The sequence below is a fragment of the Macaca fascicularis genome, chromosome 4 (genome assembly GCF_037993035.2).
Source record: "Macaca fascicularis isolate 582-1 chromosome 4, T2T-MFA8v1.1".
NCBI lineage: Eukaryota > Metazoa > Chordata > Mammalia > Primates > Cercopithecidae > Macaca > Macaca fascicularis.
In genome coordinates, this window is record NC_088378.1 from 37,401,165 (window position 1) to 37,419,671 (window position 18,507).

At 36.9% G+C, this 18,507-nt stretch overlaps 1 protein-coding gene across 23 annotated transcripts in view; it reads left to right on the top strand.

Moving 5' to 3' along the window:
- EYA4 (EYA transcriptional coactivator and phosphatase 4) overlaps window positions 1–18,507 on the top strand; it is a 283,822-nt gene that overhangs the window by 186,260 nt on the left and 79,055 nt on the right. For all 23 annotated transcript variants that reach the window (XM_074039005.1, XM_005551875.5, XM_005551874.5 and 20 more), the window contains one exon: window positions 17,508–17,632. In XM_074039005.1, the coding sequence (XP_073895106.1) occupies window positions 17,508–17,632 (125 nt within the window). The remainder of the gene's footprint in view (window positions 1–17,507; window positions 17,633–18,507) is intronic.

Sequence of the window (18,507 nt, forward strand, 5' to 3'; positions counted from 1 at the left end):
TTCTTTTTTTTTTTTTTTTTTTCTTTTTGAAATGGAGTCTCGCTCTGTCACCCAGGCTGGGGTGCTGTGGCGCGATCTTGGCTCGCTGCAACCTCCACCTCCCAGGTTCAAGCAATTCTATTGCCACAGCCTCCCGAGTAGCTGGGATTACATGTGTGCGCCACCACATCCAGCTGATTTTTGTATTTTTGGTAGAGACAGGGTTTCACCACGTCAGTCAGGCTGGTCTCTAACTCCTGACCTGGTGATCCACCCGCCTCAGCCTCCCAAAGTGCTGGGATTTCAGGCGTGAGCCATAGCACCCGGCCAGATTTAGCTTCTTTTGAGGCACCAGTCTTTGCTGGTGAGAGGTGAATACTTGAATAAAAATTAAGATTCTGTGAGGTAAAAGGAAGTGAGATAGTTAATGCATAACCAGACAACAAGGAGCACTACAGAAGCATGAGGTAAGCTTAGGAGGGAGAAAGGTTGAGAAGTTATTAACATTGTCGTATACCGAACAGGGGTCAAGAGAAGAATCAAGAAGAGGCGGAAAAATGCCCATGACAGCAGTAATTAGAATGTGACCCCAGAGACACACCATGGATTCTAATTAAAGTGGATAGAGGGTGACTGTGAGGGGAAAAGTAGATATGAGGAATTGAGTCTAATTTCAAGATTCTGAGTTTTGAAAGAAACTATAAAGATAATAGCTAGAGGGGGAAAATAATGAGAATCAGGGGTTCCTTTTTGGTTTTATTTTCATGATCATCAATTAAATGTTTCAAAGTTAGTCAGTGATTTCTAACTGGGCTCTGATGAAGGGCCTTTGACCAGTTATATGAACTTAGTCAACTTGTCAAATCTCTTTGACTTCTCATCTTTTTAAAGAGATTAAAAAGAAAGCTGTTTTTATCCTATGGAGTTGGTGGTTTCAGAAATATTTTTCTTCAGTTTTATTTTATTTTATTTATAATTTCAACTTTTAGATTCACAAGTTACATGTGCAGGTTTGTTATATGAGTAGATTGTGTGATGCTGAGGTTTAGGATATGAATGATCCCATTACCCAGATTGTGAACACAGCACCCAACAGTTAGTTTTTCAACACTTGCCCCCTCCTTCCTTCCCACCTCAGTTAGTCCCTAGTGTCTATTGTTCTCATCTTTATGTCCACAAGTACTCAATGTTTAGTTCCCACTTATAAGTGAGAACATGCGGTATTTGGTTTTCTGTTCCTGCAGTAATTCACTTAGGATGATGACCTCCAGCTGGTACATATATACCATGGAATACTACACAGCCAAAAAAATAATGGAATCATGTCCTTTGCAAAGATATTTTAAAGAAGAGAATATTGTTTATATTTTAGGTATGTGTGTTTAGGAGATATTTTAAATGTTATACTCCATCAAGACTTCAATACATTTGGGGGAAACAGAAAATAGACTAATTTTACTTTCTACGTCATTGTTTGGTCTTAGCCTAAAATCCATGTTTTACAGAGAATGCAAGAAACTTTTAAACTTCAGGTAAAACTGTGCTTTTTCCAAATGTATAGAAAGCATAGTGCCTAATGCATGGTAGAAACTCATCAAATAATTTTTAAGTTATTCTACTTTTCATATTTAAAGATGAAAAATTAAATTAGAGATTCTCCATCAATCAGATTATAAAATTATTTATACTGGAGAAATTTCTTATATCATATTTTTTATTTATCAGAGAATTGATTCTAAAAAACAATAAAACTATGCCACAAAAAAAACTAGTAATATTGAGTAGTGCAGTAAAGCCTGGGTAGCTAAGTCTAATTAGGCAGGTTAATTGAAATTACTGGAAAATGTATTCATACATTTAACAAGTGTTCATTGAGCACTTACTATGTGATAGGCATTGTGTGCTCGGCTTCTTGCTCTCATAGAGTATACATTCTAGAGGGAGAGCCAATTAAATAAATCAATATACACTATGTCAGGGAGATAATTGCCTTGAAGAAGAATAAAATGAGATATTGGGATAGTAGGCAATTAGTACAAACGTTTTCATTTTGTATGAGGAGAGCAGGAAGGGAATCTCTGAACAGGGGATGTTTGAGCTGAGACACAGGACATGGAGGATGGCTGGGGGAACTGTGTTCCTGAGAAAGGGGAAATCAAGTGCAGAGGTCCTAACCTGGGAACACGATGGGATGGGTATGTTCAACAAACAGCAGCTTAGACTGGGGAGATGGGATGTAGGGAATTGGGGCTCTGTGAGTGAGGGGAATCACCTAGGAAATGAGGTCAAGAAATGGGGCATCAGTGTGCCATGTGAGGAAGCAAGGCCTTAGAGACTGTGGAAGGAATTTGGGAACTACTCTAAGAGACATGAGAAGGCATTAGAGGGTTTAGAACAGAGGACTGATTGCATTAAATTGGTTATTACTCTAACTACCTTGGGGAGAATAGGCTGTTCTAGGGCAAGTGTGGCTTGGGGAGATAAAGTTCAAACAAATGTAACTTTTTGTTTCCTTGAAATATATAATAAAGTAAAGCTACCTGTTCAGGGAGTTTGTCCTAGTAATAGCACTGACAGATCTACTATAATAAATAGATGATATTGATTTGTAATTAGCAAAGTAACTATTCATATAGAAATCATTCAGTTGACACTAGTTGACTAATCACTCCTCATGCAATCTTACCCTTGTATTTGATGAACTTTGTTTTGAAGCCAGTGCAATATGAAGTGTACCATCCCTCAGCAAGGACAAATTACCACAGATTATTGAGGTCAGTCTCCTTAAAATTAATGTTATTATAACATTCTGTTGTAAAGAAAGAATTATATCGCAGGTATTTTTGTGGAGCTTTTAGGAACTGTTGGAGTGCTTTAAATTCATAATATTGTGTGTTCCCCTTAAATGTTCGTGGTTGGAAAACATCTAATTTTATCCAATATTTAAAAACTTTTTTGGAAGTGAGATTCATAGGGCAGAAGTTACAGAATGATTTCATCTTGGAAAATAAGTGAAAAGAAAACACATGAACCCAACAAAATACTCCATTTTCTTGATTTTTTTTTTTTTTTTTTTTGGCCAATATCTTTGTCATGAGGGCAGACCATGGTGCATTATTCCACCCCCGCCCCCAGCATTTGCAAACCACCAGTCATTTCCTTAGGGACCTTAACAAACGGAAGCATTGAATTCTCTTCAGTCAGTGGTGCCTCCCACCTGGGAAAAAGACAGCTCTGTAATTGAATCCCAGCCTATGCATTGTCATCCCTCCTGCCTGCTCTCCTGGTGCTACAGCAAATTAAAAGATCTCCAAGGCTCAGCCTGCCTCCCAGCTGCCAGCCCCTGGTAGACATGAGGGAGCCAGCAGGGACCAGGTGGAGCAGTTTTGAGTTGCACTAAACACACGGCATAAGGAGATTGGCCATAACTTCCCAATTGAATATTTATGCCAGCCCCATTTCTCATCTTGCTCTTTGGCACTGAACAGAGTGCTGAGCTCCTGCTGATTTCAGGGGCGCTGCATTGTGTTTGGATCTGCTTTGTGAAGTATTACACCAGATGAGAAATGGGCCCAAGTTCCTATCACTAAGATGACTGGTTGACTTTTTTCTTTTTTTGTTTTTTCACGGAGACTATCATGTTGTAGTATCAAAAGTTGGGACAGTGAGGGAGTTCCCTGACATCTCCTGACGCTGCTGTCCCATGAATCGTACACAACTTCAACCACTGCTTGCTATGGAGTGGAACTTTAATGGCTCCTATTCAGGGACAGACAAATACACTCTGATTGGTGTATTACTGCATTTTCATCTTTTTTTTTTTTAAGGTTTTATTTTTGTTTGCTAAGGTCAGGCACTTATCACAGGGCCTTCTCATCGCATTTCACATTCTGATCCCTCGTGGCAGGTGCTAACTTCCTTGCACTCAAACTGAATGGGTTGGGTAACCTCATAAAGATACAGAATGTCTTGGCAGAGAAAGGAAAGGACTACAGAATGCCTGTCTATGGAAGAGTCTCAGTGTTATTTAGTTATTAGTTAGCCCTGTAAACCCAAGAAGATATTTGGAAACCCATCTACACACACCCATTAACTTTTTCTAGGTGGTGTATCACAGACGTAAATTCATGTCCCTGATTCCTAATCCATATTGTTATCTAATAAAAGCACATTCCTTATGTAGATTTCATCATGAAATTTGCTTTAAAAATCATTCTCTTCAATTGTATTTTTGTATAACATAATAAACTATAGATCAGTAAACCATTGAACTTCTTGTGAATTGCTGATTCTAAAATGAAATTCTCAAATGATTAAATTTAAATACTTAGGAGGCAGTGATAATGAGAAGCCAATGTAAGTTCTGTAGGCAAAAGACATGCCAGAGTAACCTCATAGTCTTTTATGATAGCAGTACCAGAAAGGAAGAAGAAAGACATGCATTACACTTAGCACACACAGAATTCAGCAAAGTGCATGCCAAAGGCTCAGATATTTATGAGAAAAAGACAGAAATTAGCTCAATAACTATTCCTGATGAACTGATATAAATCTGGAGATATACCTCTAGTGCCCTCTTTAAAATCTGCCCTTGGCATTGCGCTTTTCAACATGTTCATTTATTTATTTTTTTTTTGAGATGGAGTCTCGCTCTTTCGCCAGGCTGGAGTGCAGTGGGGCGATCTCGGCTCACTGCAACCTCTGCCTCCCAGGTTCAAGTGATTCTCCTGCCTCAGCCACCCAAGTAGCTGGGACTACAGGCATGTGCCACCACACCCAGCTAATTTTTGTATTTTTATTAGAGACGTGGTTTCACTGTGTTGGCCAGGATGGTCTCCATCTCTTGACCTCATGATTTGCCCACCTCGGCCTCCCAAAGTGCTGCGATTACAGGCCTGAGCCATCGTGCCCGGCCAACATGTTTATTATGAGGGCATTGAGGGCATGCTAAGAAAGTTTGTAGGTGACATAGTAACTTCACTGGGAAAGAGGATATTGAACAGCAGAGTCAGAATCTAACAGACAGCCCGAAACAGTGGACTCAAGTCCAACAAGATAGCATTTAGGAGAAACACATGAAAAGCTGTTCACTTGGGCCCAAATAGCAACTGCATGTGTGGTGAGTGACTGGGAGGACACAGGGCTCTCAAGCATCACATGGGAAAAAGACTTAGGAATTTTGATGGCTGGGTGTAGGCATGAATTAGGACTGCACAGTGTCTGAGGATAAAGCTAATGTACTCTTCAGGCTACACTGACAAGTGAGAGTTGTAATAACCTTGAACTGTCTTGGACCACAACTGCATGACTGTGGGGACCACCGTTAAAGAAGAATCCTGGAGATCTTCTTGAAGAGAACGCTAGGAAGATAAAAGAGTCTGAGATGGATTAAGCGGACTGAGGGAACTGAAGATGCCCTTCCTGAGAGAGGAAAAGCTCTTGGGCAGGACTGGTCATTGATGTGTGAAAGACTGTTATGTGAAAGGCTGTTACATGAAAGAAGGTTTAGACTTGACCCATGACAATAGACGAATTTTCTTGAGCCAAAGTTCCAGGAAAGCCATGGATAGAAAACTTTCTAGTAGTGTAAGTTATCTGAAAATGAAAGGGCTGCCTCTTAAGAAAATGATTTTTTTGACACTACAGGTTTTCAAATAGGCAAACCAGGCTGTTTCATTGTCTGTGTTTTAGAAGTGACTGTAGTAATAAAATTTATGAAGCATGCACTATAGGCCAACCTTTGGAAGCTTTTTATGTGTGATCTTTAATTCACACACTAGCCTCCCAGAGGATATTATTATCTCCAATTTTGAGACTAAGGTCCCATGACTGGTAAATGAGGCAGTGTTTAAAATTCAGGTTTTAGTTGGCAGTAGAGACTCTTAACACTGCTCTCATAGCCTTAAGCACAATACACTATTTTGCATTTGAGGACATTTTATGTCCCTTCAGAACTGGAAATCCAATCATTTTAATAGGTTACTACCTTTTTTTTGTACATTATATCAATGCTTTGCTCTTGTTAGTATGATGTTCTAGTATTGGAAAAATCTAGATTTGTTTATCCTCTGAACAGTTTGATCTTTACTGGTAGAGTTTTTTCTTAGAAAAACATTGATATGTTTCTTAGTATAATCAATGGCATTAAATGTTTAGATTGTAGTCTTATGGCTTTATTTCACTACTTGCTACAGGAAAATAATTTCCTGCTTCATTCATGATGGTTTGAACTGATCTGACAGATACTGAATCCTGTGCCATTCAAATAATGATTGGAGCATCCATTGGATTTTTGTTTATTTCTTTGTTTTCCGATTAAGGGGGGCTTTTAAAAACAAAAATTTAGGGAAATGCTTCTGCTTTTTGGAAGCATTTATTCACATTTCTTGGGGGTGGAGGGAACTGACATGTTTTAAATTTGTTAGAGTCATAGTGAACAAAGGGGAAGAGTTGCAGGTCTCAAGTCTAGAGCTGTAAGCTCTGGAAAGGAAAAATTGTAAAAGTGTCCAGAGAACAGTGTGTTCATGGCTTTACTTGCTGTTACTCCGAGGCCTGAGGTCACCCTGGCAGATGGGTCGCTTACACTGCAAGCAGTCATGCTGGCCTCAGGGACAGGCATGAGGTCACTGGCACATTGCAAGAACAGCTTCCTTTCTTTATGCATACCCCACTTTCCTGGTCCTTGTTAAGGGTCTTCTTCTTCCTGCGGTTCCCATCTGTGCAGCTGACCCCAGTTCTGACTATGTCTGGGGAAATGGGTTGGTGAAGGCCTCCTTCTGGGACTATCTATCCACCTGATCAGTGATATAGACACTGTGCAGCGGAGAGGAGCCACATCTCCCTGACCGCCGGCCAGCAGAGTCACTGGCTCAGGGCTACAAACTGTGACAAGTGGTTTTTGGATCCTAATCTGAAATATGTTGGTTTAACATGACCTGGCATTGTTACCTGACGTTTTTAAATGCCCGTACTTTTTCCAGAAAGTCGGAACTGATACACAGCAGTGGCATGCCCTACTAATTTTCATATGATCTAAATTGATCAGGGTACTTCATTACTTTTTTTATTCCACAATATCTTTTTCCTCTCTGCCTCTAAAGCGTACACCCACGTATCCACACACAGACACAGACACACACAAACATGCATGTGCACACACACACGCCCCTCACTCGGGAGATCTAACACTGCACATAAAAATATTGAAACTTACAGGCTGGGTGCGGTGGCTCATACCTGTAATCCCAGCACTTTGGGAGGCTGAGGCAGGCAGATCAGGAGATCAGGAGTTGGAGACCAGCCTGGCCAAGATGGTGAAACCCCATCTCTACTAAAAATACAAAAATTAGCCGGGCATGATGGCATGTGCCTGTAGTCCCAGCTACTTGGGAAGCTGAGGCAGGAGCATTGCTTGAACTTGGAAGGCAGAGGTTGCAGTGAGCCAAGATCATGCCATTGCACTACAGCTCTGAGTGACAGAGCAAGACTCCATCTCAGGGGGGGAAAAAAAGAAAGAAACTTCCACATGCATTTGCATCGGATAACTAATCCCATATCCCTTTACCTAGCCCCTTGCTCTCCTGCCTGGCCTGTGGGAATCTTTGAAGATTCTTTGTATTCTAAGAACTGTCCCAAGAACATAGCAGATGCTCAAGCAGTGTTTGCTGAACTAGACTACATTTGACTCCAAGTAACCAAATGACTTCATCTACATTTTTTTCTATTCCTTTTATTCATTAGAATGCACTAAACATACTCCACTATTCTAGGAATAGGGGGAAAAAAATCCATGAACAATTAGAAAACAGTCCTACCCTGGTGGTGCCTTACACTCTAATTATGTGAATAGAAGCTATTGTTGTTATTCTTACTTTTCAGCTAAGGAGAATTGAGGCTTATGTCACATAGGAAAAAATATTATGAGCAAGTCTTGCCCTTAAAATCATTCTGATGGTCAAATGCAGATTTGCTTTTTTGGTGGACTCTTGAGAATGTGGGAAATAGACCCATGTCCACTTTATGCAAAGAGAAAAAGGTGGCATGAGAGTGGGAATCTTTGAACGTCAAGGATGCTTTTGCATTCCTTGGGTTGTGAACAACTGATGGAGTCAAACTATAAATAAGCAGAACCATGACTTATTACCAGGATCTGTACAGAATGAATCATGGCTTCTGAGTTAGAGTAGACTCTAAAGTGCACAGTTGTAAGGCTTCCCCTTTCTTGGGTTTGAAGAGGATATTTCAAACTATTAGAAAGAAATTCCATCTATGCTACAGAAAAATTGCAGGAAAAAAAATCCCCAGAAACTAGTTGCATGTCTACATTTTTCTTTCTTTTCCAAGTTTTTGTGTTTATGGCTAAGTTCATTTTTTATATTGTCCAGAAAGATGCTAATATTCAAATGGCCTTATGACATAAGGACCACTAACAAGGGGTTGAAGTAAACATCCTGGAAAAAAAAGATGACTACCTTTAAATATTATTAACAGTGTAAACTTGGCAGAGCAGATGCTTATATTGACTTTAGTAACCTTTGAAAACTATTCGAAATGTTTTATTTCAGGGATGTGCATTCCTGATTGTGATTTCACAGTGTGAATGAAATAAAGTGACTTAAATTGCTAGAAACAGTGTGAGCTCTGCATCAGATAAACATGAGTTCAAGTTCTGCTGCTGCTACTTTCTATCTGTGATCTTGGGACCACTGTGTATCCTCTCTGAGCCTCAATTTCTTCATCTACAAAGTGTGGAAAATAATATGTATATTAATATGTCATTTTAAAGATTAAAGGTGATAGTATATATGAGAAAAACCAAACACAGAATGTGTCATACTGTGTTAGCCCATTTTCATACTGCTGTAAAGAACTGCCCAAGACAGGATTATTTATAAAGGAAAGAGGCTTAATTGACTTACAGTCCTGCATAGCTGGGGAAGCTTCAGGAAACTTATAATCACGGCAAAAGGCGAATGGGAAGCAAGGCATCTTCTTCACAAGGTAGCAGGAAGGAGAATGAACGCAAGAGGAACTACCAAACACTTATGACACCATCAGATCTTGTGAGAACCCACTCACTATCTTGAGAATAGCATGGGGGAGACCATCCCCATGACTCGATTACCTCCACCTTATCTCTCCCTTGACACGTGGAGATTATGAGGATTATGGGGATTACAATTCAAGATGAGATTTGGGTGGAGACACAAAACCTAAACCATATCACATACGGTATGTATACAGTAAAAACTGGTACCCATTAATCATTTTCTGTTGCTGAAACCTAAGGTAAAATTTATATATTTTACATTCTGTATAAATTGGGATTAAAAAGAATCTGAAGTGTCACAATTAAATTAATCACAAAGCATATAAAAGGAAATACAGGAATATTTTCACCATATTCTTAGTAGCAATAGTGTATCTCTGTTCTCCAAAGACTCTTAGTTGCAAGAAACATTGACCCACCTAAATGAATTCAAGTGTAAGTAACTAAATTGTAAATATCTAGATAATTGCATTTTGGTTTCCTGTGGACTGGAATGTAAAATGCCAAGGTTATTTTTATTTTGTGGTTTTTGTTTTTCAGGGGCAACATTTTCTGTTTCTTCTTTGTGGTGTGTGCGCCATCCTTTTATTCCTGACCAATGTTCCTTCTTTACTCATCTTGTATGTGGTCCAGATTGGCTATGAGCCCCTACACTACTTTGTGGCTTCAGTGATATCATTGAGCAGATACCTCCCCCAGGATCCCTTATTTGAATTCATCAAAACCCAGCTAAGAATTTCTGAGGACATTTTCTAGAATCTTTAAGTTTACATTAACTTCTATCTGTTCCACTTTATGGACACCTACTATACTTTAAATTTCTATTCACAGGACCCTGCTTTGTCATTTAGATGGTAAACTCCTTGAGGGTCGGGTCATGTTTTCTTCACTCAGCAAATTGCTAACACCTGTGACACTGCTTTACATGTAATAAGCAACCATTAATTTGTTTGATCATTTAAATTAAAAGTCTTTGGGTTGGACGAGTCTAGTAGAAGATAATGACATCACGAGCATTTAGCATTTACTGTAATTAAGTCTGTTATCGGAGTGTGCTACAGATACTACTTGGTACTGTTTTTGAGCTCATCTTTGTTCTTGGATTTTACCTCTTTTTCTTCTGTTTGTTCCATGATTAGCAAATCTTCTGATTCCTGACTGCCATTTAAACTCATTTCTCCCAGTTTTTCACACTTAAATTCACCTTGTCACACTCACATGCTTGATTTCACAGCTGTTTCTAAGATGGTTATGGCTTACACACCATTTCAGTCATTCATTTATTACTCAAATGTTTCTTGAGAAACTACTTTTTCAGGCAGCTTTGCAGGCAATAAGGATATAGCAGTGAATCTTCAGTAGTTTCACTGGAATGAAATAATACAAATTAAAATCAACAAAGGAAAAAGGCATATGGGGCAGAGTTCAGGAGAAACTGAGAGTTCATTTCCAGTTGTCTTCTGTCCAGAGTTGTACAAATAGCACTTATTTGTCCCTGCAGCAATGCGTGACAGTACATGCAGAGTGTTGCCAACGGCGGATGCTCATCCAAGCCTTAGTGCCCAGGGGTCACTATTATTGGAGGTCAGTTATATAAACATGTCTGACCACCCATGTGGCTGATCTTCATTACTGTTTTTAGCCCCTTCAGAAGTCAGACTGATTCTGCGTGTCCCAAAGCCCCCAGCAAGAATCACGTTGTTATCATCATTGTTAGCATAGAGTGTCTGGTGTGGCCCAGGGCTCCAGCTAAACACAGGTACTCTTATAAGTTAAGATATTCCAAGGGCTTAAAGGTTATCTCCCAGGAATTGGTTAAGGGACAAGCCTTTCTTTTGAATGTGCTGAGTTTGGACGATTCACTTTTTACTGCACAAGGGCTAACCTCACTTTCTTTCTTCTCTCAAGGACCAAGCCCTGTGCTATCTAAACAATTGTTTCCAATGTTGTTTCCTTAGTTTTAGTTTTATAGTGGCAATATTAGGTCCCAGTTACTCTATCATAGACAGGAATTATAGTCAAGTAATCTGAAAAACTCTTTATAAAATGTTATTTCATTCTTATTACTTCCTTTCTATGCTTTTAAATATATTCTATAATGTGCCTGTATAAAAATGTACATAATTCGTTAGCACATATAAATGACACCTAAATAAATATGTACACATATTTGAGGTGCTTACTTTTTTTACTCAATTAACAATCTAGTAGTTTGGAAGCTACTGAGTTTGACAACTGTTTATTTGCATCTTTTAATAGGAAGGGCACTTCAGGAGTTAACAAAGATAAATGAAAAAGAATCTTGTTATCACAGACATCCTGTGGCAGCTTTTGTTTTTCATTTGTTTTCTAGAAAAATGTGTACACAAATGACAATAAATTAAGACAGAGTATGAAAAGTGCTGCAGAGAAAGGTAAAAATAATATAACAAAAGTGTGACAGTATGACCAGGTCACTTCTGGTTTTGAGGACCAGAAAAAGCTTCATGGAGAAAGTAGCATTTCTGAGGTATTTAAACATTGATTAAGATGGTTTTCAGGAGCTATCAGACAAGAAAGATGCCATACAAGCTAAAATTGTGAAGGGGAAGTTGTGACAATAGTAAAATAATCATTTTTGATACAGGAAACTGTATAGTAGTGATTACTTGAAGATAAAGCTGAATGGAGAGCTGTGAATGTCTGGGTAAGGCATTGGGACAGGATAGTACTCATTATATTTGTAAAGAGAAGACATATAATAAGAGCTAAGTTTGGATTTCTCGGAAATCAGATATAACTTTATTTTTGTTTCCCTCTATGCATTTCTTATGATTGGCTTTAATAAAGCATTCTCTTACTTTCAGAATTTGACTATGATGTGTTCAGCTGTGCTTTTTCTTTTTCCTGTTTGATGTTCATGGTGATGTAAGGCTCTTGGGTTGATGTTTTTCATCAGATTTGGGAAAATTTTGGCCATTACTTATTCCAATATTATTCTGTATCATTCTCTTTCTCCTGTTGTTTTTTTGTTTTGTTTTGTTTTTGGTTTTGGTTTTTTGTTTTTGATAATATTACACAGGTTACTTATACTCAATTCAGTTGCCCCTCCCACTTTTTTCCTCCATGCTTCAGTTTGGATAATTTGCATTGGCCTAGCTTCAGATATCCTGGTCCTTTCTTTTGCAATGTCCAATATGCTGTTAAGTCCACTCAAATAATACTTATGTAATGTATTGTTATTTTCATTCTAAAAATTTTATTTAGTTCTTAGGAGTTTCCATTTCTTCTCCATATGCAATATAGAGATACATACTGTTATAAATAAAGTTTCAGTGCCACAAAAGAAATAGCACTCAAATATAAAATTTTCTTTTTAATTCTCAGCAAGGCAATGTAATGTACTTCTATTGGAGGGTGCGCCCTTACAGATGGAGCAATGGTGAGCGCACACCTGGACAAGAGAGGAAAAGGGGTTCTTATCCCTAACACACGTAGCCCCTGCTGCTGTGTCTTTCCCCTATTGGCTAGGGTTAGATGGCTAAACTAATTCCGATTCGCTAATTTAAAGAGAGTGACAGGTTGAGTTGTCTGGTGGGAAAAAATGGTCATGCAGGGTGGAGAATGAGTCAGGGCGGAGGAGGTAGCAGGTAATTGGAATGAGTCAGGGTGGAATAGGTGATTGAAATGCGTCAGGGTGGAGCAGGTAATCGAAAAACGTTGCCTTATGAGGAAGTTAAGTTTAAAAGTAGAAGGCAAAGAATTGAACATACTGACATATTGATTCTTTGAAAAGAAATTTAGAACTCATATCTAACAATACATATATATTTTATATATATTATATACATATATGTATTGATCTGTATATGACAGATGTATGTATGGCAGATATGTATATATTAATACCTATATATGGCATATAGACATTTATATACCTTGTGTGTGTATCTTTTCCTATAAGTTACTTAATATATTCACATTAGTTTTAAAATCCTTATCTGCTAGTTTCAACACTTGGGTCATATACAGGTCTGCTTTTATTTACTGTGTTTTCTGTCCACTAGGAGTCATATTTTTCTGCTTTTTGTTAGGTCACAAAATATTTATAATGTTCTGAACATTATATACAATAAATCAATAGAGATTGAAGCATAATATTTCTTTTGTGTTTTATTTCCCCAAAAAGTGGTAGTTCTTTCCTCTGGCAGTTAAGGTGAGGATCTGTTCATTGAGACCCTTCCTAAAGTTGTTGAACTTAACTGGAGCTGGACTGTGATTAGCCCAACTTCCATCCCTCTGAAAAATCACTGCTTTGATATTTCAATATTTGAACTAGAGAGGCATTGACTAAAGTTATAATGTTTTAGTTAATATTTTTATTTAGTACTGGCAAGGTCCTTATACATGTAACTTTGGTAAATTCACTCATTAGTTCTAGTAGTTTGGGGATTTGGGGGATGAATGTCCCAGAATTTTTTCTATAAACCATTAAATCATTTGTGAATTAAAGTTTCTTCTTTCTAAACTTTGCTTATTTTATTTCTTTATTTTTGTCTGGTATTGGCTAAGATTGCTAGTAGAATGTTGCGGTGAAGTAGGAAAAGAAGATGTCTTTGATTTGCTACCGAAATAATTCAGTATTTCATCATTGAATATGATATAAGCTATAGATTTTTCAAGAGTGCTTTTATCAGATGGAGGAAAAACACTTCTTTTCTTAGTTTGCCAAGAGTTTGTATCATGAATGGATGATGAATATTGTCAAATTTTTTTTGCACTCATGGAAATAATATTATGTTAATATATTGAATTGCATTGATTTCCACATGTGAAATCAGCTTTACATTACTGGCATAAAGCACACTTGGTCATGATTTTTTTCTATTGCTGGGTTTGATTTGAGAATATTTTAAATATTTTCTCATCTATGTTTATAAAAATTATATATCCATATTTTCTTTTCTTAAAATTGTCCCTTTCTGGTTTTGGGGTCAGGGTAATTCTCGTCTCCTACTATGGAATGAAAAGTGTTTCCTTCTATTTTTTCTGAAAGAATTTGTAAAAAAAAAATTGTTTTTTAAATTTTTTTTAAATAATAGTAGCAAAAAAGTTTGCTAGTATTTATTAATTGAACCATATGACCCTGGAGGGTTTTTTGATAAATATTTAATCATGAATTCAGTTTTTAATCAATGCAGGACTATTTACATTTTCTATTTTAATTAGGTCAAATTTTATAAATGTATCTTTCAGGAAATTCACTGATTTTGTGTGTCTTTGAATTAATTGGCATAGTATTGTTTATAATACTTCCTTATTACGCTTTTAAAATCATCAGTATCTCTCATGATCATCTTTTGAATATGTAAATTTTCTCTATTGTTCACAAATTTTGTTTAAATTATTTCTACTCTTTATTGTTTCCTTCTACTTACCTTCTGTTTAATTTCCTTTTCTTCCTCTAGTTTCTTAAAGTGGTCACAGATTTTAAATCCTTCTTTTCTAATATAACCATTTAAAGATATAAACTTCTCATTAATCACTGCCTTATTTGCACACCACAGTTTGATTTGATATCTTTTCATTCTCATTTTGTTCTAAATATTTATTATATTTACTTGTATTTTTTTTCTTTGGTTCACAAATTATTTAGAAGTGCAGTGTTTAATTTTCAAATGTTGGGGATTTTTTTATATATCTTATTACCATTGCTTTCTAAATTAATTCATTGTGATCAGATACCATACCCTGTAACATTTCAGCTTTAAAATCTATCAATATTTACTTTATAGCCCAGCTATAGCCCAGGTCTATCCTTTTGGTAGATGTTCCATGTGCACTTGAAAATAGTGTGCATTTTATCATTACTGGGTATTAGTGTCCTGAAACTGTCAATTAGGTCACATTGGTGATAACGCTTTCCAAATCTTATGTGTATATTTTTTAAAATTTATTTTTGTCTACTTTTCTTCTGTTGGTTGCTATGAAAAGTGTGTCATAAAAGCTCCAACTATGATCATAGACTTACCTGTTTCTTCCTTTAATTCTGTCAGTTTTTGCATCATGTATTCTGTAACTCTGCTTGTAGGCACATGTTATGTCTTCTTGAATAATTTATTGTTTTTCATCATTTTCCAATTCTTTTCTTTATATTTGCTAATAGTCTTCATCTTGAGGCCCGTTTTATGTGATGTAATATTAGCTTGAACATCTTTCTTATGTTAATTATCTGCGTGGTATGTCATTTTCCATTCTTTGACCCTCCACCTATTTGGGCCTTAATCACTTTTCAGGTTCCCAGGATGCAGATGCTGAAGTATTTCCTGCAGGAGTTTATTTGGGTTGTGCTCTCAGTATTAGTTCCTTTTGAGGGGCATGAAAGAAGCAGGGCTGGATTAAGAGACGTTGATCTGTAGTACCGTTGCAAGAGGTCTCAGCTAGTCTTATGAGACTATGGTGACCCTTAGGGTAAGAGGGAATAGTCATTTTACCCCTCCATTGACCAGTCAGTAGATGAGGGCTGCCCTCAGAAAGAGTGTGCTTTTGGGCACAGTGACCTTCTTTAGTTGAGGGCAAGTTTTGGGAAGGAACTCAGTTGAAAGCTGCCAGTTGGTAACACTCTGAGCAGCTATGGGAATGAGTTCTTCAGGATGTCTGGGCAGTGTACTATAGTAGCACAATATGCTGATATTTAAAGTGCTTCTCTTGTAGATCCTCCGTAGTTAGGTCTTGGTTGTATAATCTAATCTGACCATAGTTGGCTGTTCATTGAAGTGTTTAGTTCATTGATATTTAGTGTAATCATCAATGTGTTTGAGTTCGAGTGTGCCATCTTGCTTTGTGTTTTCCATTTTTTCATATATATTCTGTTTCCTTCCCTTTTTTTGGCTTCTTAGGGTTAATCGAATTCTTTAAAATGCTATTTTAATCGTTCTGTTGGCTTTTTGTTATACCTGATGGTATTTTTCTTAACATTTAACGCTTCGGATTACTGCATGTACCCTAAACTTAACCTCTTATCCAAATTTAATATAACACCTCATGCCAAATGAAAGAACCTCGAAAAATATAATTTCACCTCACTTTTTGCTATTGTTGTCACATATTACATCTATATTATAAGTCCATGTATATAATGCAATTATTTTGGCTTCAATAGGCTGTCTTTCATGAATTAAGAGAAAAATAAAAGATAATCTCTTATCTTTACCTATATATTTACATTTATGTTATTCTGAATTCTTTCCTGTAGGTTTGAGTTTTCAAAAGTCTGGTATCTTTTCTTTGATCTGAAGGTCTTCCTTTAGTATTTGTTATCGTTCAGGTTGTTGGTGAGAAATTCTCTCAACTTTTATTTATCTTGTATGTTTCTCTCATTCATGAAAGCATCTGTAGCTTCTTTGGGCTACTGCACAGTTCTTTTTCCTGATTTCGTTTTCTTTTTTTCTTTTTCCTTTTTTTTTTTTTTTTTTCCGTGATGGAGTCTGGCTCTGCGGCCCAGGCTGGAGTGCAGTGGCGCGATCTCCGCTCACTGCAAGCTCCGCCTCCCGGGTTCACGCCATTCTTCTGCCTCAGCCTCTGGAGTAGCTGGGACGACGGGCGCCTGCCACCAAGCCCGGCTAATTTTTTTTTTCATATTTTTAGTAGAGACGGGGTTTCACTGTGTTAGCCAGGATGGTCTAGATTTCCTAACCTCGTGATGTACCCGCCTCGGCCTTCCTAAATGCTGGGATTACAGGCGTGAACCACCCGCCCGGCCTCTAGTTTCTTTTTCAAAAGATGGTCAGCCCTTCAAGAATCACAATTTTATCCCAATTGTAGCACAATCCCTGGAGCAAACATAAGTCAAAGCCCTATTCCTGAATTTATACCAAAAGTGTTACAAAACCAGCTCTCAGGACTTAGGCTCATTTTTCGGCTCCCTGGGTCAACAAGGTCAGCTGGAAGCTTCCGTTTAATTTTGAGTTCACACTTTATTTCTAGCTATTGATTTCTTCATTATTGGTGGCAGGGATTGCCAAATTTGGGGAATTAAACATTTTCAGCTCTCTAGTGTGTAGCTAAGGTGATCAGTTTAGGAGGGTGGGTATGTATATCAGCTTAAATTGCCAAGATGACAGAATTTGCATTTTTTCTTACAGTATTGTATGGAACAGTCATAGGATTATTTTTTGTTATTTCTATATGTTAATAATAATATGTTTTATTTTTATGTTAGTAATGTGTTTTCCATATTATGTTATAATATGTTATATTATTACAAACAGGTTATGAGGCTTAACTTACTACGGAAGCTTTTCTTATTTATTTATGCATTTGTTTGTTTGTATGTATGTTTGCTTCTAATGAACTGGCATGTTCATCTGGTTGACTAAGTCTTAGATACTGGTTTTAATTATTACCATGAGATCACGTGGTCAATAGAATAATATTTGTAGTCTATTAAAAAATAACTGCTGCAATTTCAACTCTTCTCTGCTGCTTACTGCTCTACCAGGTCTATGGACATGCAGGACCTAGCAAGTCCTCATACTCTTGTTGGAGGTGGTGATACTCCAGGTAGCTCCAAACTGGAAAAATCTAATCTCAGCAGCACATCGGTGACTACAAATGGGACAGGAGGTAAGTGTACTACCCTGAAGATACCCAGAATCATATTTCAGTGTTTGCTTTAATTTTACTTCTTAGGGATCTGCTAATAAACAAATATCTTCTTATCAATAACACAAATCAACATTATATCCAAGGTATATATAATTAATATTGATTGTTTTGATGATTTTCTTGAAATTTTTGCTCCTGCTCTATAGCTGGGAACTTTCACAGAGAATAGATAGCATTGAGCAACATTTCAAGGGCCTTGAGCAAGGCTTTCTTTTTGTATTTGCCCTTATAAATATTCCACAAAATTTAGAAATTGAGGTCAAAGGATTTCCACCCTGGTGTTAGCAAAAATTTCTATATGTGTTGTGTGTGTGTACACACACAACTTTTTGGTTTTGTTTTGAATTATAAAGAAAGGTTACCTCAACGTTTTTCTTAAAAATGTTTTTTCTTATAAGTGCTTTATAAAAAAAAAAAAAAAAAAAACATGATTTTGGAAATACAAAAATACTAATATCTGCTGCATTTTCTTTTCAAACAGAATAACACCTAACATTTATTTAAAAAGGAATTGCTTTTTTTTTTCAGATAATTTCTCATTCTATTAGCCTGTAATTATGTCACAGCATATGGCAACAATAATAGCTGTTACTTCAGATATTCCGCTTTATTATTTTTATAAAATATATTCAACCTGTCAGAAAATGTGATCCAATTTTTGTATCAGAATGTGTATTTATAGAGAGATTATGTACACACTTATATATAGACTGTATTTTAAATTATTCACAATTTGAAATTTTGTAGATCCATCTAGCCAATCAATTTAGAATTATATGACATTTAATTTGTAAACACTATATTGTCAGATATTAGCATTTGCCACATCATAT